This window comes from Marmota flaviventris, chromosome 9 (assembly GCF_047511675.1).
Source record: "Marmota flaviventris isolate mMarFla1 chromosome 9, mMarFla1.hap1, whole genome shotgun sequence".
NCBI lineage: Eukaryota > Metazoa > Chordata > Mammalia > Rodentia > Sciuridae > Marmota > Marmota flaviventris.
The window spans coordinates 64,356,102-64,383,421 of record NC_092506.1 but is presented as its reverse complement, the minus strand read 5'-3'; the positions used below and the strand labels follow the sequence as shown (position 1 = coordinate 64,383,421).

General features: G+C 38.9%; 2 protein-coding genes across 3 annotated transcripts; one reads left to right on the top strand and one right to left on the bottom strand.

The window, feature by feature from the left end:
• Positions 1-3: 3 nt before the first annotated feature.
• Positions 4-5,838, bottom strand: Gvqw3 (GVQW motif containing 3). Its single transcript, XM_071616506.1, has one exon. It carries the CDS (start codon positions 5,378-5,380, stop codon positions 4,748-4,750), a length of 633 nt encoding a protein of 210 aa, XP_071472607.1. The 5' UTR covers positions 5,381-5,838; the 3' UTR covers positions 4-4,747.
• Positions 5,839-6,118: 280 nt separating this feature from the next.
• On the top strand, positions 6,119-26,846 carry Thap12 (THAP domain containing 12). Of its 2 annotated transcripts, XM_027942706.2 has the most exons (5): positions 6,119-6,450; positions 14,529-14,649; positions 18,044-18,151; positions 21,536-21,572; positions 23,765-26,846. In XM_027942706.2, the coding sequence occupies exons 1-5, from the start codon at positions 6,362-6,364 to the stop codon at positions 25,696-25,698; spliced, it is 2,289 nt and encodes a 762-aa protein (XP_027798507.1). In that variant the 5' UTR covers positions 6,119-6,361; the 3' UTR covers positions 25,699-26,846. The 2 variants fall into 2 exon arrangements, with proteins under 2 accessions (XP_027798507.1, XP_071472606.1); XM_071616505.1 differs by lacking the exon at positions 18,044-18,151 and having other exon boundaries at positions 6,120-6,450.
• The last annotated feature ends 474 nt before the right edge of the window (positions 26,847-27,320 follow it).

The window sequence follows — 27,320 nt, the reverse complement described above, 5'->3', positions numbered from 1 at the left end:
CCATATATAGTATTTATTTTTATAAACTTGCAAAAAAATTTGTGTTTTGCCACCTCCATAGTACACATTTTAATAGGTGATAACATATTCAAATGCCATGGTCAAAGCATTTTCAGAACTACCTTTAGTCCATTCCATTATTGCCAATTGTAACTTGGCACCATTTCTAATATTGCCAAAATAGGTTTTGAGATATTACATGGGAATAACACAGGTGGTAGTTTGCAAAAAATCATTTTTAATCAAAAAGCACAAAATTCATTTTGTGAACTGGAATATGGTCAAGGTGAAATAGCCAATCATTCAGTTCTAGGTCATTCTTTTGGTCTCAAGATTCCACAATTTCTGTATAGTAAATCGTCAGACACTGACAGATCCACTTGGCCTTAACAATGTTATTGATGGAAAACAAGCTATCATCTGTCATACACACACACACACACACACACACACACACACTAGATCAGAGGTAGGCAAACTATGGCCCATGGGCCAAGTCTGGTACACCACCTGTCTTTCCATGGTCTATAAGCTAAACAATTTTTTTTCTTAAATATTTTTTTAGTTGTCAGTGGACCTTTTTTTTTTTTTTTTTAATTTATTGATACGTGGTGCTGAGAATCAAACTCAGTGCCTCACACATGCTAGGCAAGCACTCTGCCACTGAGCCACAACCCCAGCCCAACAATTTTTTTTTTATATGTTTAGATGGTTGGGGAAAAAAATCAAGATTATATTTTGTAAAAACTATGTGAAATTCAAATTCTAGTATCCCTTTATAAAGTTTCATATGGAACATAGCCATGATCCTTTGTTTTCATATTAGCTTTGTCTACTTTAGCACTAACATGTTGAGTAACTGCAACAGAGATGATAGAGCACACAGAGCCTAGGATGCTTTCTTTATAGAAGTCTGCTGACCCTTCAGTAGACCCAAGTGGGTCCTTGGAGGTACTGAAGCTCCCCACTAGATTGTTTCTGGATATTTATACTGGGTGATACAACTTGCACAGTATTTGTAAAGATCTGATAAGGCAGAGACTAGAGAGAACATAAATATAGAAGGACTGCCTCCGATAAGATGTAAAAGCCTGGTAAAATCTAGGAGGGCTGATCCCTGCAGCAGTAGTTGAAGAATGCAGAATAACATAGTTCAGGAGCAAAGGGAGGCTCTCTAACTAAGATCCTGGTGAGACATAATCCCAGGGAGCCTAGCAAGGCTTGCTGGTGATGATATCTGCAAAGAGCAGGCAAAGTGAATCGTGTATGCAACGGAGTGACAGACAGTTCCCCAATAGTGATCCACTCCTTTAGTAGGTGTCCTCAAGTCATTTAGAATCCAGACTTATCTGGGCATCTCCCATATCAAGTGTGGACTTTGACAAAGAAATGGATCTGAAAGGAAGGCTCTGGAAAGTAGGTCCCAGGTATACATTCTTCCCAAAAGATAACATTTCAAAGAGGACTCAGAGCCAGGGGCAGAATTTAGAAGACTATAGAACTGTCCTTGTGTTTTTCTCAAAGATTGGTGAAATTTTTATTTTTTTCTCTTTTTAAAATAATTTTTAATGGGGTAAATGGAGCAGGGTGGAGAGTGAGAGAATTAGATAAAATTAATGATGGGATGATCTGCCCCAAGAACAATCTATTCCTCTTGGACTTTAGCTGTGGCACCGAACATTCCATGTGGACTCTGAATCAAAATGGGAGTGAGAATATGGGTGGGTAGGGGAAGATCTACCTAAATGCCAAAAAGATTCACTGATTGTGTTAAGCCTGAGAATTATGGTCAAGGTTTGCAGATTGCCAACTCTTCTCCTAATGTCCCACAGAGAGCCACGCTTGATCTGCAATTAGGTGAAACTTCTCCTGCCAGGCAGAATACAGTGGCTGGGAGAATGGGATTTGGATGTTATAGCTCTGAATACTCATGATTCTCAGGGCCAGAGGTAAGGAGATTGCTTTCTTGAGAAACTAGTTGCATCTGGGGAGTACAACCAACAGTGGCTAAGAGAGGCAAGGACCTCCTCCCATCCTCCTGGGCACCGATGCCCCTTATTAAAAAAAAAAAAAAAAAATCCAGAACATATATTCCCCTCGTTGCCCTACCCACTTCTTGAGAGGTGGGTAGGGGTAGAGCAGACAATTTCTGCTCCAATGGCACAGTGGCTAAAGCAGAGAGCTTGAAGAGGGACCCAAAATTCAGAGAAATAAGAGTAAACTGAGTGAAAGACCTTAACAAAAGAGCAATTCAAGGATCAACACATCAAAGTGGCCAAAAGGTGCTCTTGGAGGTGTGGTCCAGAACCAGAAAACAAACTGGTGAAGAATAAATTGAGAGGGGTATATGCATGAGCTAAAGACAAGAGCCTCGAGTGTGATGCAGGGCTGGATTTGAGATTACAAGATCAGGAGCTCAAGAGACCTGGCCCACAAGTGCATGCCAGGGTAAATGTGGGTCAGCAATGGAGTACATTTGGCAAGTGGGTACATAAGGAGTTCTAAGAACTCCCTTGGATACTCCAGGCGATCATGTGGAAGTCTTGGGTTTAGCGATTTGAGTACTATGTGAGAATACATTGCTCTGGATGAGTTTTAGGACAGAAATTTTACTTCTCAAAAATCTGAAGCATGACATTATCACTGAATATTTTATGGGAAGCCTTGCAAAGAGACAATGGGTTCAAGTAGTAGTTCAACCAATGACTATTTAGGACATCATCTAAGGATATAAGCTGTCCATTTCATGACAGACACTTGGAAAAATTTGAATTCACACTCCCAATTACCTTACTTCCAGGTGTTCTGTGTTCAAACCCTATCTGGGCCAACTTCACTTCTGGTATCCTACACTCCTGCATGGGTCTTGGTCCAGCATCATCACCAGGGAGCAGCATCATTATCCCAGTCCTGCTTACAGGGAATGCAATAAAACCCAGAAATAAGTTCTTGCAGGACCTCTGTGTTATTATAGGTTGGAGTTAATGTCTTCAGGTGTTGTGGGATTCTAGCCTGCGCCCAGGAACATGTGATTCTGCAATTATTACAACAGGGCCTGAGCAGGATAAATAAATTCAGCAATAAAATTGCAACAATGAGTGGTGGGGATTTGCTCCTGAAGTCCAGTGTGCTTATGGGGAACCCAGGACTTTGTCTGAGGTAAGAAGACTTAATGGTCCTAAAACAAAATGTCTAGAAATTGCAAGTAGTTGGAAATCTGCTGGGTTTAAGAGTTTTCTTATTATCTTTTCTTTGTAGCACAAGGTCTAGCTTTCAAAGTGTCTCCAAACTGACAGGTATTAGAGAGTAGTTTCTAACTTTTTGAAAGCGGTAGACAATGAAAGAACGGAACTAAAAGTTACTTGTGTGGAATGAATAAGTGTGGATCCTCTATTATTCCCCACTTTAGATTAGTTCCTTACTTGTTAAAGAGGAGCTATTGTTTCAAAATCCTTGGGTAACACAGACACCAACCAATGCTGTGAAATGCTATTACCCCCTGGCTTCTCCTGTTCCCTATCAGACATTCTGATAGTTTATGTGGTAATAGTTGGAAGCCCCTGGGGAAAAGTTCCGATCCATAAGTCCTAGCAGAGCAGCAGGAACACAGAAGACAGTTTGGACACAGAGAGACTACTTTTTGAGGTTCAATGGGAAAATCAGATAACCAAAGAAATGCATTATCATAAACCTACTCACAGACTCGGGGAAGTAATTTATAAACTGCCAGCAGGCATAGAGTTGAGGACAGCAAATTATCTCCCATTATTCATCTTCTGCAATACCACCACCTTCCCCTTTAATCTTTGTTATTTTAGCCAAGTATCATCACTTTCTGTGGCCACTTTCAGGTTGCCAGCCTCATGCTGTTTCACCGGCCTGGGAAGTGTTCCCTAATCTCATAGCCCTTTGTCTCACCCTTCCTCATGAATCCAGTTCAAGAACCAGCTCCTTTGTGAAGCCCAACTGCACCTGGTGATCTCATTTAAGAACTTTACATTGTCACTGCCCAGAAGTGTTCTAAAAACAGCAGGTGCTCAAAACACACCAAATAGACTGCGGACTCCCTTAATTTAGGGTCTGGAGAATCATCTGGTCTTTCTCCTCACATATCAGTCTTGGCCTGCGTCCCCTAGTTTATATTTCCTAGGGTCAGATTTTCCTCTTCCAGTGAGGGGAAACCCAAATAAATGGGGGGCCAAAGCTCAAGACTAGAATGAAACAGATCCAGTTGTTCTGTGAAAGGGAGGTCCAAAAGAAGATCAGTATTGGTGGCCACCCCCCCCCCCCCAGTTCTGAGGGGCTCCTACCCAGTCATTTGGGCCTTTGACCCAGATTGTTCAGGGGTCCACTGCCTTCTGTATCATACCTTAGGCTCTGACTGCAAAGTAAATGAAACAGTAGGCCTTTTGGGGTCCTCTCAGAAGAAATTTCTCCCTGTGCCCAAAGATATGGATGACCCCTGAGGCAGAACGTTGAGAACAAAAGAACAGGACAGCCACAACAAATTGACGTATGGGCAATGAAGAGATCCAAACTTGTTAAGCAAGAGAAATATAAAGAAGCAAGCAACAGAAGTCAACAACCAAAGCACTTCAAAGTGGTGAAAAACAAGGGAGATGGCCACAGTCCAGCATAAAATAGGAAGGCCATGCCAGCAAGGAGGAGCGGAAACAGGAGCAGCAAATGAAGTTGCCCAACAGTGATGCAACTTCCTAGCTCAGGTTCAGCTACCCTCAGATTCTTTTCACCAGGGTGTGAACCAATCCTGGGCCACTCTGATGGGAAAGCTGGCAGAAGATGATGGCTGCAGAGGTTGGTTGTCAGGGTAATGGATTCTGGGACCGGACACAGACAGAGGCATTTCCCCAACAGCTTCCCCCTGCAGATGACTCCATGTTTCAGAACTTGTTAACTTCTTCTTCACACATGAGCTGTTTTTCCTAGTGTCCTTTGACAGATGTGATCGCAAATCAAGTTTTCCAGGTTTAGGATCATCTTTCAAAATACCTGATATGACTTTGGCAGAAACCTTCCTCATGTTCAAGTTTTCTTTCAGAATGAGTCTAACGGTTTCTTTATCTAAATTTAACTCTTCAGCCATCATCCTCACGGTTAACTGCCTGTTTGAACAAACCAAGTCCTTGACCTTCTGGATATTTTCATCTGTCCTGTGGGTGACAGGCCGACCACTTCGTGCATCGTCTCGAACATCTTCCCGCCCTTCTTTAAATCGTTTGTGCCAGTCAAAAACTCGGGCCCTTGACATGACTTCATCCCCATAGGCTTCTTTTAAAAGATGGTGGGTCTCACTTGCAGACTTGTTCAATTTCACGCAAAATTTTATACTAATCCTTTGTTCTAAATAGCGGTCACTCATTTTGGCAGTATACACAGGAAAGTTAACAGGCCACAATTATGAGGGGAAGACAGAGGGACCAATCTCTATAGGGCTGTAGGCATAATCATGTCACTATTCTTTCTCCCCTGGAAACCCCGTCAGGGAAGAGTAATTGCTTTTCTGATTTTTCGCCCCTTAACGTCTGATCTGAGAAGCTAACGGGGCCAAAGAGGAGCTGCAAAGTCAAGAAAAATCAAATCCCCTGCAATCCACGTCTGCGTCCAACTCATACGCGCAGCTCTGCCTGGAGTTTACAAATTGGTCACCAAGGTCGTCCCAATTCCGCGGCTCTTAAGAATCTCTACGACTTCTGCCACACACGCCTAAAGTGGTGGCAACTTGAACAAGCAAGGAGAGATGCAATGGTGATGTAACGTGCAAGCTCGCCCCAGATCTGCAGAAACCCGCACACGCGAAACCTACCGGAGGAACCTAGCGCCCGCCAGCTACAGAGTCCCGAGAGGCTGTCCCGCATGCGCAACTCGCTCCCTGAGGGTTAGGCTGTGCGCAGGCGCACTGCGGTAGCCCACGCCAGGCCCCGCCTTCGCCTTGCCGCACCCGGGCAAAGGCGCGCTTCCGTGCGCGTGCCCGGCTGCGGGGAAGTCGACGGAAAGGAGGGCGGGGGAGGAAGACTGAGGGAAGAGAGGGCACCCCCGGGCGCCAGAGTGCATTGTGGGAAGGAGGCGGCAGCGTCCCGGGCGGGCGGGAGGTGCACCAGCGGCGGCGGCGGCGGTAAATCCTCCCGGCCGCTCACAGCACTGTGGAGCCGCGTCCCCAGCCCGGCCTCGGACCGCGCGCCCCTCCTGCCCCTCGCGGCTTCTCGCGCGCCCGCCCCTCCCCGCGCGCCGGCCCTGCCGAGCCGGCCAGCCGGCCTGGCTCCCCTCCCCGGCCCCGACGGGCGGGTGGCTGCCCTGAGGAGGCGGGGAGGGGAGGGCTGGACCGGCCGGCAGGCGGGCGACGATGCCGAACTTCTGCGCTGCCCCCAACTGCACGCGGAAGAGCACGCAGTCCGACCTGGCCTTCTTCAGGTTCCCGCGGGATCCGGCCAGGTAAGGGCGCCCTGGAGCGGGCGGCCGGGCCCACCTGCGCGGTGCGCGCTGCCGGCCGCAGGCTCTGGGCCGAGGGCCCTGGGAGGTACCGCACACTGTTGTCCGCTAGTCTTGGATCACAGAAGGGACCCGCTGCTGGCCGGCGGGTGGAGGGGACCTCGGAGCACGTGCGCTGGCTGGGGTTTGGCGCGGAGGCGGGATGAGGTGGGCTCTCACCCTGATTGACTTGCTGTGTGATCTCGGGCAAGTCACCTTCCTCTCTGGGCTTTCATTTCTTGAGCTGTCAAACTGGGACTTGGACTCTAGTTGTGGTCACTGGGCCTTTCTTTCTCCTTGCCATCCCCCACCCCAAGACAGCGTTTCTGTTCGGAACCGTGCCGCCCGCCGGCTTTGATCTCGAGTCTGGTGGCCACTATTCCTTTCTTCGGACTTGTCATTACACAATGATAAAGTTCAGGCTCTGACCGTTACTCATAATCTCTCTTGGTTATTGTGGGGCTATCAGGGAATCCACGTGAGGGCGTGGGAATTGATATTGAAACCTTTTTGAGGTAACCCACATACCGAACTTACATTTAGGAAGTGATAGAGTAGGGATTGTTGGAAAGATTGAGAATGTTTCATAGGCCTTTCTTGTTGATTCAGTCATTTAAAAGCATTGCCTACTATGTGCCGAACACTAATGTTAAGTGCTGGGAATACAGAGGTGAATAGCCAGTGTCGCTGTCATTGGGGGGAATATAGCAACAGGCGGTTACGATATAGCTATAGCATGCTATTTATTAATTCAACAAATATTTGTTGAAGGTCTATGTGCATGGTATTGTTTTGAGCACTGGTGGGTACAGTTGAAAAAAATCAAAAGTCCCTAGTCAAGGAGATTGCGTTCTGGGGGTGGAGGGTGCAATCATGTAAAATATATACAATAATGTGTCAGATAGTAATAAATACCATGGAGAAAAATGAAGCAAAGATTGGAGGGAAATTAGTGGTAGCAGGGAAGGCATAATTGCTATTTTACGTAGTTATTTTTGTAGTTGCAGATGGACAGCATGCCTTTATTTTATTTGTTTACTTTTATATGGTGCTAAGAATGGAACCCAGTGCCTCACACATGCTAGGCCAGTGCTCTGCCATTGAGCTACAGCCACAGTCCATAATTGTTATTTTAAGTAGAGTGATCAGAGAAGGCCTTGTTAGAATGGGGAATTTGAGCAAAGAGCTAAAGTAGGTGAGGGGGCCACCTATGAAGATATCTTTCAGCAAACAATAAGTGCAAAGACAGGGCATGCTTGTTGATGCAACCAGAAAGGGTATGTATAAGAGGAACAAATTGTACAGGAAGTTGTAGTCCATAGAAAACTTTGGCGTTTATTCTAAGATAGGGTTTAGAGCAGAGAAATTTTAACAGGATCACTAACTGCTTGTTAACTTGTAGAGAGGCAAAGGCAAAGTGGGAAGACTAGTTAAAGGCAGTTGCAGTAATCCAGATTAGTAAAAGAGGAGGTGGCAAATTGTTTCATTTGAGATAAGATTTGAAGATGATGTCAATAGGATACAGGTTTAAAAAAAAAAAAAGGAATCAAGAATGACTTCTGAAATTTTTAACCTGAGCATTTACTGAGACAGGAAACACTGGGAACTGTAGAGTTGGTGGTGGGATATTAAAAGTTTGATTTGGGTCATGTGAAGTTTGAAAGGCTTGATATTAAAAAATAGATGTCTGTCTTCATATATGCAAAAATGAACTCAAAATGGCTAATATTTAAATGGCCTAAACATGAAACTAATACCATTGAACTCTTAGAAGAAATCATGGAATTTGCAGCAGATTCTTAGATATGAAACCAAAACACATGAAATAAAAGCAAAAATACATGAATTGGGCATCATCAAAATAAACTTTTTTTTTGGGGGGGGGGGTACTGGGGATTGAACCCCAGAGGTGCTTAACCACTAAGCCACATTCCCAGCCCTTTTATTTTTAGGGGACAGTGTCTTGATAAGTTGCTTAGGGCCTCATTAAATTGCTGAGCCTGGCCTCAAACTTGTGATCTTCCTGCCTCAATCTCCCAAGTCACTGGATCATAGGCCTGCATGACCACATCTGACTCAAACTTTTGTTTATCAAGAGACATTACCAAGAAGGTGGAAAGAATGAAAGAAGATGTTTGTAAAGAATAGAACGGATGAGTCTAGAATACAAATATATTTTTTTAAAAAACTCTTAAATTCAGCAATCAAAAGACAAATACCCCAGTGAGGAAATGGGCAAAGGACCAGAATAGATATTTCTCCAAAGAGGAGATCCAGATGACTAACATGCACTTGAAAAGATGGTCCTACCATTAGTTATTAGGGAAGTTTAAATCGAAACCATAGTGAGGTGACAGTTAAACATAGAATTACCATACCACCCAGCAGTTCCATTCCAAGGTATATTGCCAAAAGAATTGCAAACTGGTGTTTAAATTTTTTTTTAAAAAAAGCACATACCAAACATTCACAGTAGCACTGCTTATAATTCTCAAAAAAGATGGAAATAACCCCAAGTCTGTCAGTGCTTGAATGAACAGACAGAATATGTACTAATACAGTGGAATATTGATCTACCATAAAAAGTAATGAAGTACTGCTACTGTTGATATGTAGGTGAACTTCAAACATTATGCTAAGTGAAAGAAGCCAGATATAAAAGATCATATATTTTATGATTCCATTTATATAAAATATAAATATATAGATTAAACCATAGACAGCAGATTTGTGGGTGCCAAGGAGTGGAGGACAGGAGGAATGGGAAACAACAGATTAAGGGATACTAGTGATTTCTGTCCATATGTAATTGAGTGCTCTTTTCATTACATTCAGGGAAATATGGTCTATTAGGGATTATATTCTCAGATTTGGAAGGAATTTTAGGTCTAGTGGAGTCTTCTTGGAATGCTGAAATTCCCTCTAGTCATGGCTTTTAACCTTCTTTGGAGTTATTGTCCCTTTTGAGAATCTAAAATAAGGACTCTTTCCTGAAAACAAAACAAATCCAGTTTTGCATTTCACCATAAAGGCAGTCATGGACTCTGGAGAGCCATATGCATTCCTGACAGGTGATATCTGCCTTTGCTAAAATACTCCAGGTTTCTTTGTGAGAGACATCTAAAGGTCCTGGACAGCGGCGGCTATTGTTTCTTCCTTGTTTTGAGTGCAAATCTGCCTCCTGTCATTTATGCTTTGGAGATTTAGTTTTGTCCCCAGATTGACACTGAGCAAGTCTGTTCCCTGTTTCTTGTAAGAGCCCTTTGAATAGTTCAAGACCAAATAATAAAACTTTTCTGAACTCTTTTTTAAAATATCTTTATTGAGATATAATTCACATATAATTCACTCATTTAATGTGTATAATTCAATGGCTTTTGGTATATTACATTATTTTAAAGTTTTTGGTGAAGTATATATAACAAAATTGATCATTTTGACCATTTTTATTTTTGTGGTATTAAGGATCAAACCTAAGACCTTACACAGGCTAGGCAAGGGCTCTACCACTGAACTATACCCCAGCCCCATTTTAACCATTTTTAAGTGTACAGTTAAGTGGTATTGATTATATTTACAATGTTGTGCAACGATCACCACCGTTTCCAAAACATTTTCATTATGCCAAAAAAATACCTCTGTAATCTTGAAGTGTCACTTCTCATTATTCTGTCCCTAGTCTCTGGTAACCTCTAATACACTTTCGGTCTCTGTAAACTTGCCTGTTCTGGGTACCTCAGATAGATGGAATAATAAGATTTGTTTTTTATGTCTGGTTTATTTTATTTAACATAATGTCTTCAAAGTAACTTTTCAGTTTCCTTTTCACTGTGCCCACAGTTAATCTGTACAAAGAAGTAGTTCTTTTTTTTTTTTTTCCTATAAACGGGTAGTAAGGAAGGTTGATAAAGGGTGTGTTACCAACCTACCTGTTGAAGTTAATTGACATTGTTAACTGACAACTAAGATAATATATTTAATGCTATTAAACAGTGCATTTCCCATCTATCATATTTATAAATTCCATGTTCACTTTTAGGAACAGATATTTAGAAATAATTAAAAATTCAAGAGCATAATCAGTAATGTACAATTTTACATACATAATAGTTCTTATTGGTTTAGAAAAAATGCCATTGATATGCTTTTCTTTTTTTTAAGTGAAATTATATGATCAGCTTAGCTTAGGGCAGGAGCATGGAGGTCACTGATTACTGAAAATTAAAGTTAAAAAATTATTGCCTGAAATTTTGGTTGTCTCAGGGTAGCTTGCCTAAGCAGAGTCTTGGCAGGAGGTACCTAGGGGCAGCTCTCAGCCAGGCTCAGGCCCAAATCAATGAATTGCACCCATTAGAGTGAGTTGGGCAATTGAAGCACTCTTCTTCCATCTCAGGCAGTTAGTGCCTACTCGCCTATGAGGCAGTGATGGTGATGGTTGTCTTCCAGGTTCCTTTGGCAGTTTAATCAAAGTTAATTGAGAGTTCTCTGTCTTGTAAAATTGTAAAAAACAGTGGTTTTCTGGGAACTCACAAAGGTTTGTATTTTAGACCAAGTAATCTGTTAATCAACAAATTTTATAACAAAATACCTTAGACTGGATAATTTATAAACAACAAATTTATTTCTCACAGTTTTGAAGCCTGGGAATTCCAAGGTCAAAGTGACAGCAGATTTATCTGGTGAGGGGCTTGCTTTCAACATCATTGGTGGGTACCTTGTTGCTGTATCCTAATATGACAGAATGGGCAAACAAGTTCTTTTGGGTCCCTTTTATAAGGGTTCTAAACCCATTCTTGAGGGTTCTGCCCTCGCGACCTAATCACTCCCAGATTACCCACCTTCCAAAAGCACTGCACTGGAGATTAAGTTTCATTAAACATGTGAATTTGGGGAGAATACAGACATTCAGACCTTAGCAGTTCCCAAGACTCTCAGGGAGTCTGCAGTGTCAACGCTATTTTCATAACACTGATGTTATTGTTCTTTTTCATGCTAATGCTCTCAGGAATATGCAGTGGAATTTTGGGGGCTATATAACACAAAATGGCATTATTGCTTAGATGTTATGTATTGATTGCGCTTTCTAGATTTAAAAAAAAAATTTAGGGTAGTGGGGGGTTGGATGCTGGGGCACTTTGTCACTGAGCTACATGCCCCAGTTCTTTTATTTTGAGACAGGGTCTCACTAAATTGCTGAGGGTTTTGCTAAATTGCTGAGGCTGTCCTCAAACTTGGGATTACTGCTTCCTCAGCCTCTGGATCGTTGAGATTATAGGCTTGTACCACCACATCCGCCAGGGAGGAGGTTTTAATAGCCTTTTAAAACTGCATATTAAGGGGCTGGGATTGTGGCTCAGTGGTAGAGGGCTTGCTTAGCATGGGCAGGACCCGGGTTCCATCCTCAGCACCACATAAAAATAAAGGCATTGTGTTGTGTCCATCTACACCAAAAAAATAAATATATTTTAAAAAACTGCATATTAATATAAGGCTGGATTTGTGGACATATTAAACACAGAAGCAGAGCTGAGAATCTATCTTTAAGTTATATATTAAAGAGAATTGCAGAGATGGAAAATATCATTCTCACTAAATGTGGGGTTTTTTTGTTATTCTAAATTAGTTATACATTTTGATACTTCATAAATAAATGGAGTATAAGTTCTCGTTCTTCCATTGTATGTGATATAGAGTCACACCAGTCATGTACTTGTATATGCACATAAGATCATAAATATCCTTCCTACCCCCACATCCTCTCCCCTCCCTTCCCTCCCCTCTGTCTAATCCAAAGTATGTGGTTTATTTTGAAAGTATATTTCCATTAAAATATTCATATGTTAACATGAAAGGAGGTTATTAATGAATTAATAAACATTTTTAAATTGTTCTCAGTTTTAATATCTATAATGATGTATATTGATAGATAAAAAGGTATTAGTGATGGAAAGAAATATGTGAATTCAGGGAGTCACCCCACTTTGTTAAAGGAAAAGCCCACAGTTTCTGGAATACAGGAAAAGGAAGCAAAACAATGACAAAGCTGGGAAAGGGGAGATGTTGGTAAAAATGTGAGAGATACGTATATAACTGTGTGAATGTATGTGTGTGTACTACATGTACACACAAATATATAAATAATATATTAAGAATATATACATGTATGTAGGAAAGACTGATCATAAATAATTTTTATAACTTTATTGATGTGAAAACATGCACAGATCACAAATCATAAGCCTACATCATGTTTGGACTTTCAGAGTGACATGTCCATGAAATTTTTTTTAAAAATAGGGTATTGCTAGTGCTCCAAACTCCTTTTCCTCTGTGGCCCTCCTAGTCATTATCTCATTTGCTCTAGCAATAACTACTTTAGATTAGTATACTTTCACATAATTTAGGTAAGTTAGGTTTTGGAGGCAGGGAGAAGAACGAGGAAAAGTTTTTTTATTTGAGATACAGAGCATTACTTGGATCCTAGAGGCCTCTTTTATGCCTACTACCAGTTGTTACCTCTCTCCAGTGGTATCTACAATTCTGACTTTCACTGTGTTGGGGAACCCTAAACCACCCCCTCTTTGGAGATTCATAGGAAGGACTCATGGGACTCTCCACGTGGTGGTACTCATAGCTAAGATATATTACAGCATTATAGTAAGGGTATACATCTGAATCATGAGGGGGAAAGACACCAGCAGAATTAAGAGGAGTTCATTGAGGCTTCCTTATACTTTATCCTTCCCATAGAGTTCAGAGACCATTTTCCCCCAGGAAATGCAGCAATCTATGGGCTATGTTTCTCCCTAGAGTAGTCTGTTAGCAACTCAGTGCCCAGGGTTTTTATTAGGGCCTGGTCAATAAGCAACTTCTGCCTAGTATATTCAAAAGTTCCAGACTCCCAGAAGGAGGGCAGTTATTCATTATAAATCATATTGTTTGCACAGTGTAGGCACAGTGCCACTTTACCAGTTAGGAAGTATTTTATGTCACTGTAGAGAACTATTTACCAGCTAATTTCCCAGACACTCTTTAACAAGCCTTTCTGGGGAAGGCAATTTTAGGCATATGATCTGTGTTAACTTTTTCTGAACAAAACCATAGATGAGTTTTGCCTGTTCATATAATATGTATTTTTGGCTTCTTCCACTTAACATGATTTGTGTGATCACAGGCAGTTTGTTCACTCCATCGGCAAGTCCCATTCCATGGAATGAACATACCAGTTTATCCTTTCTTTTGTCCATGGGTAAAGTTTTTTTATCTCCCCAACATTTGGTATTATGCCTTTTATACTATAGTCATTCTTTTGGGTATAGAGTAATATTTGGTTGTGGTTTTAGTTAGTGTTTTCTTTTTCTAAAAAAAAAAATTTTTTAGTTGCCAATGGACCATTTATTTATTTGCACTGCTAAGAATTAAACTCAGCGCCTCACACATACTAGGCGAACGTTCTATCACTGAGCTACAATTCTGCAAATAACCTCTTAGTTAAGCACTTAAGAGGACATGGACTTTATCTTGTTCAGGATCTTAATATTTTCTGTGTGTTGGATGGTGTAGATACAGTGCTGCATTCATGGAACTTGTAATCTAGTTTGTGTATCATTTTAGATAAATATAGTCTTCATACTTCCCTAAGAAACTCTAGTTATATATTGAACTTCTACCTGCTAATTTTCTGCAGTAATGGTGTTGTTTCATTTGCTTAATTTCTGAAAGGAATATTAGACTTTTGGCCTTGTACATCTTTTTCACTTTTACTGCTGATGGTTGAGTCCTGTCCAACGATGTTGCAACTGAATTTGGACATAACTAAGCACATTACTTCTTAATCTTGTCTGTAATCAAAGGGTTCATACTATATGATGTCTGAGGTCCCTTCCAACTCTCACTTTGCTATTAATCAACTTCTCCAAATTATATTCTAGGGGAGGGGAGCGGGAACTCATTGTTATTAATATGTATTTGCTTTAAAACCAAATGCTGAAATGTAAACGTTTAGCTCATGTTTTGTGATTGTATTTTGGTTTTATTTATAGATGCCAGAAGTGGGTAGAGAATTGTAGGAGAGCTGACTTGGAAGATAAAACACCTGATCAACTAAATAAACATTATCGTTTATGTGCCAAACACTTCGAGACCTCTATGATCTGTAGAACTGTAAGTAATAGGAGAACTTGCTTTCTTTCTCTCTCTTTCTGTCTGATTGGAAATGTAAGTTTTAATAATTGAAAGGTATCCTTCTACCCCACAATTATAAAAAAAAAATGAAGATAAATTTGGAGTGGAATAGCTTCTATTTTGTTCTAAAAATTCTGAGGTTTTCTTAATTCCCCTATTCCTGATGCCCCTTTCCCACTCACCAGAGGTGACCACTTTTAATCCTCTAGACAGTTCTAGATGATCATAATACTGTGTTTAACATGATGTTTTAACTTGGAGCAATTCCTCTAGAACTTTTTCATAAGTGATATCTTCATCTATGAGTAGTGCTCTTTGTTTTCATGTTTTTGAATGTACTTTTAGAACCAACACTTAATTTTTACATGCTAGATACTGTAGGAAATAAATCATAGGTAATTTGAAAAAAACATTTCCATCAGCAATTTGAAGCTTTGCATTCAGACCTTCCCCTTTCTGGGCCCCAGTTTCTAATGAGATTAGACCAGACCTAGATTTTTAACCCTCTAGGATTCTGTTACTGCTGTGATGCATAAAAGGCACAAATAGGTCAGATTTGATTAAAATGAAGCAAAAGTGAAACACTTTGTAATTAGTAAGGAACAAAGTTTTGGTAAATAATATATACAGTGTTCTTGTTTAGGTATAAGTAATGTATCATCTCAGATATCGAGATAAACTTTATTTGAAGGTACACTATATATTGTTATGCAGCAATTTATTTTGATATTTTTTTCAGATACATTTTGCAGAGGCATCAGAAAACTAAAGAATGATTGGGTTATTTTATTTCTCAAAATTAATTGAAGCAGATACTTGTGAAGTCATTGGGAGGTGAGCCAATTCCGGTTCAACAGTTTAATCACGAATATTTGAGGGATATTTTTTTGCCTTGCTTTGTTAAGAGCCTAATAATGATCAACCAAAATAAGAGGTTTTATACGTTTAAAAGGCAAACTGCTTTTATGTTCTTGACACTAAGTGAAAATATCCCAAATTATTTAAATGCCCTATGCATTTTTATTAAAATTTAGTCATAAATATGGTTTTTTAATTGGATAATTCCAACCATATATCAATGTGAGAAATTTAAAATGTAGTGTACTCTTGTATTCTTGTTTAGTCAGAGCATAGAACAAAAAGGTGAGATTTTGTTTTTATAATTTCTGAATGATTTGTCAGTCTCAAATAAATTAACCCAAATGTGAAAAATGTTCTTTATCTGTATGTAGAAGATGATGCTGGTATTAAAAGCTGGATTATTTGATATCTGTATTAAAATGTTTAAGAGTTTTTGCCTCATTAGTTTGGCATTTATGTACTCATTAGTAAATATTCATGACTAATTCAGCCAAAGCCAAATGTTTTATTATCTTTGATGCTAGAGTAAAATTAATATTCAGGCATGGTGGTGCACACCTGTAATCCCAGTGGCTGGGGAGGCTGAGGCAGGAGGATCATAAATTCAAAGCTAGCCCCAGCAACTTTGCAAGGCCCTATCTCAAAATAAAAGGGGGACAGGCTGGGGATGTGGCTCAGCGATTAAGCACCTCTGGGTTCAATCCCTGCCACTCCCCAAAGTAAAGTAAGATTAATACTGTTTGCACAAACCTTAAATCAGCTGTTAAAAAGATTAAATCTTGATACTGAATTAAAATGAATTGCATATAACTTTTTTGTCATGTATAATTATAAATAAGTATTTATAAAAGTCACGTTTTTGACTCATTGTTTTCTGGTCTTTGCTTTATTTGCTAAAAAAAATAGCAAATTAATTCAAATTTTTAAAATTCATTGACTGTTTTATCCCTTCCTTTACTTAATATCAAGAGTTGACTGTATGTGTGTATATGTTTGTTTATTTTTAAGGCTTTTGCTCAATGGGAAAGATGGGAAGCTTAGGATATCCGAGGTTTTGCTCCTTTCAGTGGTTGTGTCTCTGATTCCTGATCAAACTCCCTAGTAGACTCAGGATCACTAGCCAGTTGCTAGAAGCTGTATCATTAAGAAATCATATTTCCTTCTTTGTGTTTTTTATGATGCATGGGATTGAAGTGGAAAATATTGTCTCTGAATAGAAATCCTTCCGAAGTATAGTATCTTTTGGATAAAACCCAAGATCATTTGTTCCATTTAGATACATATTTTCCCTTCAGTCCTTTCTAACCTCTGTTCTCTGGATGAAAAAACTTATTTAGAAGGGTTATTATTTTTGCTTGATGTATTTGAATATACTTCAATAGTCAGCTTTGAAACAATTACTGCGCGCGCCCGTGTGTGTGTGTGTGTGTGTGTGTGTGTGTGTGTGTGTGTGGTGTTTTTCATAGCAACTTAAGGGAGAAAGTAAAGTTACTGTTTATTTTGACTAGCTAAGGATATAATAGAAGTTATTCATCTGTTACCCTCTTAATAAACTTCCTGTCCCACCTAGCTTGTTCTGGGCCAACTGTGGAAAACTGTCACCATCTAGGTATGGATCCAGCTTCTAGCTAAGTTGTATTAATTAACAGGAAGTAAAATAGAAAATAATCATCCTTCAATAATAAGATCATTAGAGCTAGAAGGGAATTTAAAATACCCAGTGTAGGGTTTGCAAAAATGATTATGTATGTGAGTTGTTGCTCTTGAGTCTATTTTTATCTTAGGATTTTATAATATGTATTTAAAATATAAATAGCCTGTTAAAGGTTATTCTTACGGTTTTGGTTGCTTAATACAGGGTTAACTAAATAGATTGTATGGAAGTGATAGTGGTACAACTGAAATGGCAAGCATTCTGATCACTAATGTGTGCATAGTTTCATTTTGAGAAATGTTGATCTAGTCAGTACCTGAATCAAAAGAGGAGGTCCACAAAAGGAAACTAATTTAGCTAAGGGGCTGTTAGTGAGTCACTAGTTGATTTTGGATTAGTTCCTAGATCTCCTGGGTCCCAGTGCAATATTATTTTCACTGTGCCTTGGTGCTTCTCAGTAATATTAGCAAAAGTGATGTGAATAGCAGGTAAGGAGGGAAGCATTGTTGTAGGACATATAGGAGGGTAGGTTATTTGGGAGATTTGTGCATCCTATAGCCTGGTGGGCTCATGGAAAGATAGAACAGATGAAGTGGCTGGGAAACTGAATTAGAAATATATGTACAAAATTTAAGTACCTTTTTTTTTTTTTACCTACTATCAATTCAGTTTCTGAATTTATAATAGTAAGATTACCAAAAGGGCAAATACAAAAACAGAAGTATAGACCGACTTAAATTGACATCAGATACTGCAAGTCTGTATATTAGAGCTAAAGAAATACTGGAGAAATCTTTAATATAGAATTTTATTTTTTCTGAAGGACCATCTCTGAATTAACACATTTTTCTTTTTCAGAGTCCTTATAGGACAGTACTTCGAGATAATGCAATACCAACAATATTTGATCTTACCAGTCATTTGAACAATCCACATAGTAGACACAGAAAACGAATAAAAGAATTGGTATGTCTTTGTACTTTCAGATTTCCCACCTCCCCGTAATACTGTGAAGTCAAATAAAGGTGCATTTATATTAAAAATTGACCCAAGTTGTTCTCTATTTCAAAGGTAACATAATGGGAAACAAATTCTATGATTACTAAGTAAACTTGGATGTAAGATAATTAATCTGTTTTGGTACAGTTGAAATTGGAAAACCTCCCTTGAATTTAGCCAACCAGTTGATACTAGTTGACTTGGGCTTAAGTGTGCTGCCACTTTCAGGCCACTAGTTCATTTTATTCTTGGGACTGGGGATAATCAGAAGAGCTACTTTTTCTTTGGTATTAAGGAAAATGGAGCTGAGGTAGGTTTCCAGAATCAAGCACAAAGGGATAAAGAGAAGGAAGAGATAAAAGTTGAGGCATGGATTGTTTTAGAGATGAGGATTCTGTCACTATTAAAATATTGACAAGGGTTAGAAAAGCTTTAAATCTTTGAATACAGCATAATTTACATGTGTTTCTATATTCCTTTGATCTTTTTCAGTTCTGATCATTTTCTGTTTTTGTTGACCTTAAGTGAACAAAATTAAGCTATTCAGACTCCTTAAGTCCATGGCTTCTGTTTCTCATTGCCACTGGCAAGGCCTTTATTTTGTTTTACTGTGTTTCCTTCTTCCACTATTATTTCCATTTCTCTTAGATAGTTAGGTAGTATATTTAATATGTCATTATCAATTCATTTATTATATGTTTTTTAAGATAATATCTAATTTTTCTCATTTTCTTCTGTTTACATTTCATATTTAGATCTTTGGTCCATTTGGACTTTTTATGGTGTCCAAGTGAAATTTAACTTTATATTTCTCCTTATGGAAAATTAGGTTTTTTGATGTGGCTGTGTTAATTTCCCATTCCTATGACAAATATATGGGACAACTGAAAGGTTTATTTGGGGCTCATGGTTTCAAAGGTATTAGTCCATTGTTAGCTGGATCTGTTGCTTTTGAGCCTATGGCGAAACAGTACTTTGTGGGAGGGAGCTCATGGTGGAACAAAACGGCTTACCTCATGGCAGTTTGGAAGCAAAAAGAGGAAAGGGCCAGGGTCCTACTGTATTTTTCTAGAGCACGCCCCCAGGGATCTAGATTCCTATTACTAGGCCCTACCTCCTAAAGGTTCCACTACCTCCCAGCAATGCCACAGACTGGCATGTGGGCCTTTTGGGGACATTTAAGATCCAAACCCTAACAATAATCTTGTTAATGAATTCATCCTTTCCTCCAGTGGTATAAAAATACCACCTTCGTTATATACCAGTTTAACACAAGGCTGCTTCTGGATCTGTTCCACTGGATTGTTTGTTTATATCTGTGCCACATTGTTTTTACTACTATGGTTTTGTAATATATCTTACTTTCAAATAGAGTGACTTTTAAGCTCTTCTTTTTCAAAACTTTCTTAGCTATTTGTGAACCTTTATTCCTCCATATGAATTTGAGAATTCTTGTGTCAAGTTCTCCTAGAAATCCTCTTGGATTTTCATTATATAATTGCTTTGAATTGACATTTTTATTATATTAATTAGTTCCATCCATGAATTTAAGAAACCCAATAAAATAGCTGCCAAATAACAGCAATCATTGATAAGTCTAAATGCTGGTTCTTTGAAGAAACTATTAAAATACTTTTAGGAACACACAAAGTCAAATTTTTGAAAATGTCGGATTTTTTTGGTGCTGAGGATTGAACCCAAAGCCTTGTGTATGCTAAGCAGGTGCTCTGTGATTGAGCTATACCCCAATCTCAGTTTGTGGAGGTGGGGTGGTTATATTTTTTTATTTGACATGTTACTAAGTGATGCATTGAGGGTGCACATAGTCAGTGGGAGAGGATTCTTCTTAGTTTTTTGTTTTTGTTTTGTTTTAGTTGTAGATGGACACAATAGCTTTATTTAATTAATTTATTTATATGTGGTGCTGAGGATCCAATTCAGTGCCTCTCACATGCTAGGCAAGTGGTCTACCACTAAACCACAACCCCAGCCCTCTTCCTAGTTTTTTGCCTTCATTCTTGCTGTTGAAATCTGACACCAGCTTTATTTCTATTCTTTTTGGGTGATCTACCTTTTCTCTCTCAAAACTTTTATAATTTTTTTTATATTTGACATTTAAAATTTCATTGAACTATATATATATATGTGTGTGTGTGTGTGTGTGTGTGTGTGAATTTTTTTCTTATCTAGCATATTGACCATTATCTGAAGACTTATGTCTTTATTTACAATTTCTTTACGTATTTATTTTTTTGTGGAACTATGGATTAAACTGGGGCCTCATGCATACTAGATAAACACTCTGCCACTAAGCTGCTTCCCCACCCTGGGACTTATATCTTTTAAATTCTGAGAAATTCTCAGTTTTAATTTCTTCATGCACTTCTTTCCTCTGTTATTTCTATTTTTCTGAAACTTCTTATACATAAATGCTGACATATTATTTTAATGAGTATTTTCAAAGGGCCTTTTCTTCTTAGTAATTTGTACCAGGGGTGAGGAGCTCAACCACTTCCAGTAGCTGTCATGCCCCTGTAACTCTCCCTCTTAAGAAACATCAAATACTTCATAGCAGGCACACTTCCAGGTCTTCCAGCCTTGTAACTGGGCAGCCCACCAGTTAAGGAGGGAGTGTTGCAGGTTGACCTGCCTGGAGACATTCTTATCAGCAGAATGTCCAGAGCTGTTCAGTGGGTACTGTGTGGTCCCAGCTATAACTGGCACTGGTACTTTCCTTCCACAAAAGTAATGGGTGGGTTGTGATCTGATTATCACTGAGGTTTGGAGGGAGAGTAAAGGACTCAGCTGGAAAGTTCCTCCTCCATCTATCCCTGTGTAGGGGTCATAGTGCATAAACTATGCTATATGCATTCATTTCTTCTCTATGCTGGCACTCTGTTAATTCTACTTCCCAGGGAATCCTCATCATTTTTATTAGGTTCTACAATTCAGCAGTCTCCCTCTTAGGAGGCATCTCCAAGGTTAGATTGGGAAGGGAGATAATTTGCTTCCTCTTGAATTTGATTTCAAGTGCCTTGGTATACTTTTCATTCCCTTTATTATTTAGTAAACACTTATAACCTAAAGTTAGGGTTTTTAGGGAGAAAATAAGTGATATATTTTTCCCCTCTAGGACTTTATTATAAGCTTGGAGTAATTAGCAAATAATTATTATTCTGGTTTTCTTATCATCTGTTTGAAGAACATATTTAATATAAATTATGCTCTTGAAAGAGTAAAACAATTCAAAATAGGTTTTTATTTGAGTTTAAGATGATACACTAGAGGTCAGTTTTCTAAAACATGCTTTTTTTTCTTTGTTCGTTTTTTCTTTCTTTTTTTGTTATTTAGAGTGAAGATGAAATCAGGACACTGAAACAGAAAAAAAGTAAGTGATAGTGTTAATGACTCAGCTTCTGAATGCCTTTTTAAAAGGCCTTGACCTGGTAAGAACAAATAAATATGTTTTATGTCCACAACCTACCTTGAGAATGGATGTAAGAGTGTGTCAGCTTTGTCCTGTGGTCTGAAATTATCAGAGACTAAAGTCTTACTTTAGTTTGTCTTTGTTGAGTTCTGCCAAGCCACACACTTTGCCCTGTGCTGGCCTTGAAAATGTGTTGCTTTCTATGTGGTTCGGGTGTCAGGAACACAGACAGTATCCCAGGACAGGGAAGGAAGGGCAGACATTTATGTCTACCCAACTTGTGCATAATAAGTTTTTGGTAAACATTTAAGAAATAAATGCTATGGGGGGCACTTGGTGTGTTGGATGTAGTGGCAGGTGCTGATGCCTGAGCTTTTGCCAAAGAATGGCAGCTAGAAGTTGTTTTTGTTCCTGTTATTACTATTATCCTCTTCGTCTCTCTCCTGTTGCTACAATTAACATAAACTTTTATTGAGGTCAAATCATCATTTTAAGTACTTAATATTAATTCATTTAATTATCACAGAGCTCTGTGTTAAGTAATATTTTAATTCTCCCTTTATAGATAAGGAGACATAGACTCAAGCAAAGAAAGGAGGGAAAGATTCTATACAAAAGTAGAGTGGCATGAAATAGGGTGCTAGATTTGGGAAAGTGCCCTCACTTTGGTGGTATTGGAATTTCTGATAAACCATGATACTTAGAAAATGAACCCAGAGGGGACCATAGAGGCCAGAATTTGCAGGGTGTGGCAGTGGGAACCATTGAGGAATTTGTAAGTAGGTGATGGCATGAACCTCATTTCATGTTATGTGGAACACTGTTGGAAGTAGGAAGAGTAACACTGTTGACAGGGAAGCCAGGACTCGGGGAACTTGTAAACAGATGACTTACATATGGAAAGACGTCCAAAGGAGAGTGACTAGCTTTTCACCTTATGTTTTTGCTCCTTAATGAACATCCCTTTAAAAAAATAAAACAATAGAATTAATACTTGTTGATTGAGAGTGGAGAAGTAATGGAGGTCAGAAGGAATATAGGAAGGAGGAAAGGAGACAGGCTGTCAGGCGGGCATCCAGGATAACCTCTTGCTTTCTGGATGGCAAAAACCTGCATAGTGTAGAAAACACTGTTTGCTTTGTAGTGTATGATGAATAGATGGCCTCTGAGCTGAGGAGGGGTGAGGAAAGAGTAATCCCTGCCCTTGCTCAACCCTGGTGTTGCTCTGGCAGGCCTGGAAGCACAGCTTACCCAGCCTCTAATCACACCAGATTTCGCTTTGTATTTGGGTAGCCCACTTCTCTGTTTTATCTTGGTGCTGTTGCTGGAATACTTTCTACCAACTGAAGTGCCCTCATGTCTTCTTATCTGGGTCAAAATCAAATGCAACTTCTCTCTTCTGAACATTTTTCCCTTCCCCCAGTGAAAATGTACAATTTTTGGTGGCCCTCTCATAGTCTTATATAAGAGCTAGGTCCGGTGATTCTTCAGATTGGATTATTTTCCTAGGGCTGCCAGTATGACTGTCGGCAGGACTCTTAACCTATAGGGCCTCACTTTTTTCATCCAAATATGAGATTAGGTGAAGATTTCTAATATTAGCCCTAACAGTTACATGAATCTATATTGGATTGGTTTGTATAACTGTCTCATCTCTCATATAAAAGTGTGGCTTAATGGTTTGGTAGAAACAGCATCTGTATGACCTTGGAGCCAGACAAGCTTGAATTTGAATTTCACTTTTATCCTTATAAATGCATTTGTGGCCTTGGGCAAATTATTTATTGTCAAGTGGGGTTGATACCATCTGCCTGAATAAAGATTAAAGTGATGCACACAAAATACTAAACACAGTGTCCTCCATAAATATTTACTTTTACTTCAGAAGGCATGGACTGTCACTGTTCTGTATAATATATATGTTGTCAGTTAAAATCATTCCAACTTTATTTACACGTATAATTAAAATCTGTTCCCAGTGTTTCTCCTTCTATTGTCTTTGTTTTATTCTGTCTTCCTCTGTGGTCTAGTAGATAGATGCTGTGAATGTTGGATGAATGAGTTTATGGTTTTAAAATATTAGCCAATCCAAAAATGTACTTTGTATTGTGTGATTTCTTATGGGATTGTAAAATTAACTCTCTGTTTTCCAGTTGATGAAACTTCTGAACAGGAACAAAAACATAAAGAAACAAACAATAGCAATGCTCAGAACCCCAGTGCAGAAGAAGGGGGTGATGAACAGGATGAAGATATTTTGCCTTTAACCCTTGAAGAGAAGGAAAACAAAGAATACTTAAAATCTTTATTTGAAATTTTGATTCTTATGGGAAAACAAAATATACCTCTGGACGGGCATGAGGCTGATGAAATCCCAGAAGGTCTCTTCACTCCTGATAACTTTCAGGCCCTGTTGGAGTGCCGGATAAATTCTGGTGAAGAGGTCCTGAGAAAACGCTTTGAGACCACAGCAGTTAACACATTGTTCTGTTCAAAAACACAACAGAAACAGATGCTGGAGATCTGTGAGAGTTGCATCCGGGAAGAAACCCTCAGGGAAGTGAGAGACTCGCACTTCTTTTCCATTATCACTGATGATGTGGTGGACATAGCAGGGGAAGAGCACCTTCCCGTGTTGGTGAGGTTTGTAGATGAGTCTCATAACTTGAGAGAGGAATTTGTGGGCTTCCTGCCTTATGAAGCTGATGCAGAAATTTTGGCTGTGAAATTTCACACTACCATAACTGAGAAGTGGGGACTAAATATGGAGTATTGTCGTGGCCAGGCTTACATTGTGTCTAGCGGATTCTCTTCCAAAATGAAAGTTGTTGCTTCTAGACTTTTAGAGAAATACCCTCAAGCTATCTACACACTCTGCTCTTCCTGTGCCTTAAACATGTGGTTGGCAAAATCAGTGCCTGTGATGGGGGTGTCTGTTGCATTAGGAACAATTGAAGAAGTTTGTTCTTTTTTCCATCGATCACCACAACTGCTATTAGAACTTGACAATGTAATTTCTGTTCTTTTTCAAAACAGTGAAGAAAGGGGTAAAGAACTGAAGGAAATTTGCCATTCTCAGTGGACAGGTAGGCATGATGCTTTTGAAATTTTGGTGGATCTCCTGCAAGCACTTGTTTTATGTTTAGATGGTATAAATAGTGACACAAATATTAGATGGAATAATTGTATAACTGGTCGAGCATTTGTACTCTGTAGTGCAGTAACAGATTTTGATTTCATTGTTACCATTGTTGTTCTTAAAAATGTCTTATCTTTTACAAGAGCCTTTGGGAAAAATCTCCAGGGACAAACTTCTGATGTCTTCTTTGCTGCCAGTAGCTTAACTGCAGTACTACATTCACTCAATGAAGTAATGGAAAATATTGAAGTTTATCATGAGTTTTGGTTTGAGGAAGCAACAAATTTGGCAACCAAACTTGATATTCAGATGAAACTCCCTGGGAAATTTCGTAGGGCTCAGCAGGGTAACCTGGAATCTCAGCTAACCTCTGAAAGTTACTATAAAGAAACCCTAAGTGTTCCAACAGTGGAGCACATCATTCAGGAACTTAAAGATATATTTTCAGAACAGCACCTCAAAGCTCTTAAATGCTTATCTCTGGTACCGTCAGTCATGGGACAGCTCAAATTTAATACATCAGAGGAGCACCATGCTGACATGTACAGAAGTGACTTGCCTAATCCCGACACGCTTTCAGCTGAGCTACACTGTTGGAGAATCAAATGGAAACATCGAGGGAAAGATATAGAGCTTCCATCCACCATTTATGAAGCCCTTCATTTGCCTGATATCAAGTTTTTTCCTAATGTATATGCTTTGCTGAAGGTCCTGTGTATTCTTCCTGTAATGAAGGTTGAGAATGAACGCTATGAAAATGGACGAAAGCGTCTTAAAGCATACTTGAGGAACACTTTGACAGACCAAAGGTCAAGTAACTTGGCTTTGCTTAACATAAATTTTGATATAAAACATGATCTGGATTTAATGGTAGACACATATATCAAACTATATACAACTAAGTCAGAGCTTCCTACAGATAATTCAGAAACTGTTGAAAATACCTAAAAGACTTTTTAAATGGGCTTTCTCTTATATTTGATTTTTGGAAGAAAAGCCGTAAGGTATATGTAGGTCACTTATCACTGAATATCTTTGCCTACAGGCCTCATGAATACATTAGCCATTGGTAATCTGCCTATATACATGGCACCTGTTTGAGCTCTCGTGCTTTGAAAAATTGTCTGTTCTTCCAGAAGACTGCATTGGAAGTACCACATTTCACCTCTGCGTGACCTCTGCTAGTAGCACTCTGAAATTGTTTTAGTTAAGTCTTTTAGGTTATAAAATGTATTATTACCATGGATCCAGTTGTCAGGTATTATTATCAATTTTGAAGAAATAAATTTTGAGGAGGTATAAGAAAAGAATGCATCTTATGAAATGTTACAATGAAGCCTACTGTTGACCTTTGACTATTAGGAGTTTTAAGTGTGTTAAAATCTGTAATGGACAATTAAGGGAATTAACCAGAGTTGTGAGCTTACCAAACAGATTTCAGTATAGATTTTGCCTTTATCAAATGAACTTAAAGAACAAGTTACAGTTAAAATTTGAGTGGAAGAGCTTGCCGTGGTTGTTCCACAACTGGTTGTTGCTGTTTACATTCCTTTGTTGAGCCTACGTCTTCATAAGCCTACACTTTCATTTTAGCAAGTAAATGGTGAACACTTCTGCTTCACGGTCAAGACAGAATCAGAGGCTGTTGATATGGGCAACTTATCTGTTTTCTTTTTCCATGACTATATCTACTGCCTCGTCTTGATTTATAAGCAAAACCTGGAAAACCTACAAAATAAATGTTTCACAGTTTATCTAGAAATAATACAGAATATATTGCTGTTATTTTTGGTGAAGAAAATCAATTTTGTATAGTTTATTTCAATCTAAATAAAATGTGAATTTTGTTTAAAGTTCAGGTACATTATTTTTTTTTGGGTCCAAAACATTCTTATGGTAAATTATTTTAAACTATATTTGATAACCAACTTCATGATTTTCATAATTTCAAAATGAAGGGGCTGGGGTTGTGGCTCAGTGGCAGAGTGCTTTCCTCACACATTTGAAGCACTGGGTTCAATCCTCAGCACCACATAAAAATAAATAAATAAACAAAGATGTTCATGTATAATTTTTTTTAAAATGAAGTGTTTTGTGGGGTTGTTGTCTTGGTATGTGTGTTTTCTACTTAGGGTATAGAAAAAGATGTTGATTTAAATTGAGAAACTACTAACCGTATGATTTGCCTGACTTGGTTTTTTTTTGGGGGGGGGGGGGGGCGGGTTTGGTTGCTGTTGTTTTTTGTTGTTCTTTTGCAGTGTTGGGGATTGAATTTAGGGCTTCATGTTTGCTAGTCAAGCACTCTACTGCTGAGCCTCATCCTCATCCCTATTTTAGCAGGGTTTGTGTTATTGCTGGATAAAATGTAAATGGATGAATTTAATTGCAGAGCTGCCACTGGACTGTTTTATGTTGGGATAAGTTGTTATTTGAGCTTCAGAAAGCAGAATGGGTGCATTTGCTGGAGTGCTGAGTCTGAATTATAACCCAAAATGCATTTCCTGTCATGGGCAAGCCCAGTGAATTTATCCAGTCAGGACACATTGCCCATGTAGCTTATAAAAAGATAA

Excerpts from the sequence above, each read along its gene's own strand:
- Gvqw3 (XM_071616506.1), bottom strand. The coding sequence starts at position 5,380 with ATGAGTGACCGCTATTTAGAACAAAGGATTAGTATAAAATTTTGCGTG.
- Thap12 (XM_027942706.2), top strand. The coding sequence starts at position 6,362 with ATGCCGAACTTCTGCGCTGCCCCCAACTGCACGCGGAAGAGCACGCAG. Across the intron at positions 18,152-21,535 it reads GAAAACGAATAAAAGAATTG|AGTGAAGATGAAATCAGGAC; the intron begins GTATGTCTTTGT and ends TTTGTTATTTAG. Across the intron at positions 21,573-23,764 it reads GACACTGAAACAGAAAAAAA|TTGATGAAACTTCTGAACAG; the intron begins GTAAGTGATAGT and ends TCTGTTTTCCAG.